At 51.6% G+C, this 2,729-nt stretch overlaps 1 protein-coding gene across 1 annotated transcript in view; it reads right to left on the bottom strand.

Moving 5' to 3' along the window:
- Window positions 1-1,736: 1,736 nt before the first annotated feature.
- LOC130132467 (uncharacterized) overlaps window positions 1,737-2,729 on the bottom strand; it is a 2,429-nt gene continuing 1,436 nt past the window's right edge. Inside the window, exon 2 of the mRNA XM_056301773.1 lies at window positions 1,737-2,649. Coding sequence (XP_056157748.1) covers window positions 2,029-2,631 — 603 coding nt within the window. The 5' untranslated portion in view covers window positions 2,632-2,649 and the 3' untranslated portion in view covers window positions 1,737-2,028. The remainder of the gene's footprint in view (window positions 2,650-2,729) is intronic.

Raw genomic sequence — 2,729 nt, 5'->3', positions numbered from 1 at the left:
TTATTAATGCTGTAGTTACCACTCTGTATCTGGTGGAAAGGAAAACAGAGAGACAGGGAGAGACAGAGAGAGACAGTGAGAGAGACAGAGAGAGACAGAGAGAGAGACAGAGAGAGAGAGAGAGAGAGAGACAGAGAGAGACAGAGAGAGAGAGAGAGAGACAGAGTGAGAGACAGAGTGAGAGACAGAGAGAGAGACAGAGTGAGAGACAGAGTGAGAGACAGAGAGACCCGGATGATGGAAAATCAACAGCATGTATAGAAAGTACACGTGCCTGTGACAGATCCTGTGAGGTCGGTTTCCACGGCAGAGCTCTACATGACACTGTGGAAGCCTGATCATAAATGTGACAGGAGATAATGCACGCGACATAAACACACGACATAAGACAGACATAAGCAGACTATGAGACAATGGACCCCGGGGCACAGATGCGTAAAAGGGCCTCCCGCTATTCCCAATCCAGAAGAGAGCTGTCTGTCTCTTGGAGACCGTTGTATGTTTGAACCGAGGGACGGGGCCAGCGCCCTCTACCTCTCTGACGCGCACACACACACACACACACAGGTGGGCGGTCATTGGGATTGGGTCTATGACGTGTCTAGGATGCCCATTGTCGCTGGTCCCCTCCTGCTGTGGTACTTGGCTGAAGTCGAGTCAAGTTAAATTTTATTTGTGTAGCCCAATATCACAAATTACACATTTCCCTCAGGGGCTTTACAGCAACACAACATCCTGCCCTTTGACCCTCGCATCGGATAAGGAGCAACTCCCTAAAACAAAAAACCCAACCTCTAACAGGCAGTGTCCAGACGCCCAGCACCCGAGCCATGTGACCACCACCACCATGTTAAAATCAAAACAACGGATCAAACTTCCTCCTTTTAATTTGGTCATACAAAACATTGCAAACACGAAATCAAGATAAAAAATGACAATAATTTGACTTAATTTGCCGTTAATACGGTATACACGGGAAGGAAACGATTCTCAAACCTCGCTCAGTAAAGAAATACTCGTGGCTGGGAATATGTTGATGATAATGATATTGCTCAGTTCCGGGCAAGTGCGTCTAAAGTGGTGCACTGGGCTGAAATGTTGGGGTAACCTCGGGGTTTACGCTGTTAAAACATATGTTAATGATGGAGGCGGGTGGCGAACACCGAAGTTCCAGTAACTACTGTGAGTCTGGGAAGCACACTGACCAACCAATGGACCTCATGAAGAAACATGACTGCTGGGATGGGCCTCCAGCATCCCCGTGACCCTGAGTAGGACGAGCGGCCTGGATGACGGGTGGATGGATGGATGGATGGGTGGATGGATGGATGGATGGATGGATGGGTTCTGCAGCGTACTGTGGGCCGTCACACGTTGGTTAATGTGCAAGTATATTTTTGGGATGGAAGCGCCATCTCGTGGTGACACCCTGCAATTGAACGAATTGGTGCGTTTACAGCGGAAACTACGCCCAAGGAGGAGGAGGAGCAGGAGGATGTGGGGGGGGCTCCCTCGCAGTGCAGCCGGATCAGCACTTCTGAGTGGCTTGTACTGTATCTTAAAGACACTCCCGCCTCTTGTTCTGTTTCCACTAATTAAAAAGTGCACTATTTGCTATTTGCCATGCAAAAGATTTCAAGCTGCCGACCAAAGTAGGACAAAGTATGGAAAGTATCATCAGGACAAGTCGTATGGGGGGGGGGGAGAAGCTATGTAATATCTGTTTGCATAATAACATGATTAGGAAGCCAGCCGAGGTTCATCACGTTGAGCTGACTGGTAATGTAAAGTAGAATATGGAGCCAAACCGAATTCCCAGATAACACTCCCTGACATATTCGACACCTCATTTTGTGAGACGTTTTAGGTGACAGGTTGTCGTTGTCATTCACCTGCGCGGCAAAACTGTGCGTCACGATGTGACAACATCCGGATTTCAGCCCGATGAAACACCGCTGAATTCGAAAGGGGCCCTGAACCGTAACACCGAATTCTCTGCCCAGCCCATCACCAAAACTAGAGGTGCCGTTAAAATGGGAACGCTTGCTGCCCGCAGATAATCGCAACAAGAACGGACAACAATAGCGACACCCAGGTGACCTCAGCGGCGGCGGAGGCCTTGGCTTTCTGAGGGTCCACGCAAGCCCTGGCGTTGTTATCGGGCTTTGCGTTTTGAGAGTTCCCTTCGAAGTGAACCGGCAGACACTGGTTCTCCAGAGCTTCACAGGCCAGGATCAGATGCTTGTTGTCTGCGTGGACGCTCTTGAGTCCGCAGGTCCCGGGCTCGCTCCTCACCGTGACGAAGGAGAAGGCCTCCTGGCTGATGCACAGGTTCTCCTTGAAGGTCTTCCCTCCGTGGCTGCTGCAGACGGCCTTCACCCTCTCCAGGTCGCGCTGGTGGAGGAAGGACTGGGTGGGCCGGTTTTCACAGCCCCCAATCTGGCGGATGTACTTCTCCCAGTCCTCCTTGTTCAGGCTGCTGGGCATGTCGGCGCGGACGTGTCGTCTGATGAAGGTGCTGAAGGCGTTGTTCCACTTGGAGGGCTGGCAGGGCTCCTCGTTCTTGGCTAGTGACCGCTGGCCCAGCGAGAGGCAGACGACGAGAGGCAGCAGAGTCTTTAAACCGGCCATCGCTCCGGATCCGGATCCCTGCAGGGAGAGGAAACACAACAGCGTCACCGTCGGGCCGGTTACACGGCGACGTTCCCAACATCGTCTGTATTTACACC

This window comes from Lampris incognitus, unplaced genomic scaffold (assembly GCF_029633865.1).
Source record: "Lampris incognitus isolate fLamInc1 unplaced genomic scaffold, fLamInc1.hap2 scaffold_146, whole genome shotgun sequence".
NCBI lineage: Eukaryota > Metazoa > Chordata > Actinopteri > Lampriformes > Lampridae > Lampris > Lampris incognitus.
This window is presented reverse-complemented; position numbering and strand designations above follow the sequence as displayed.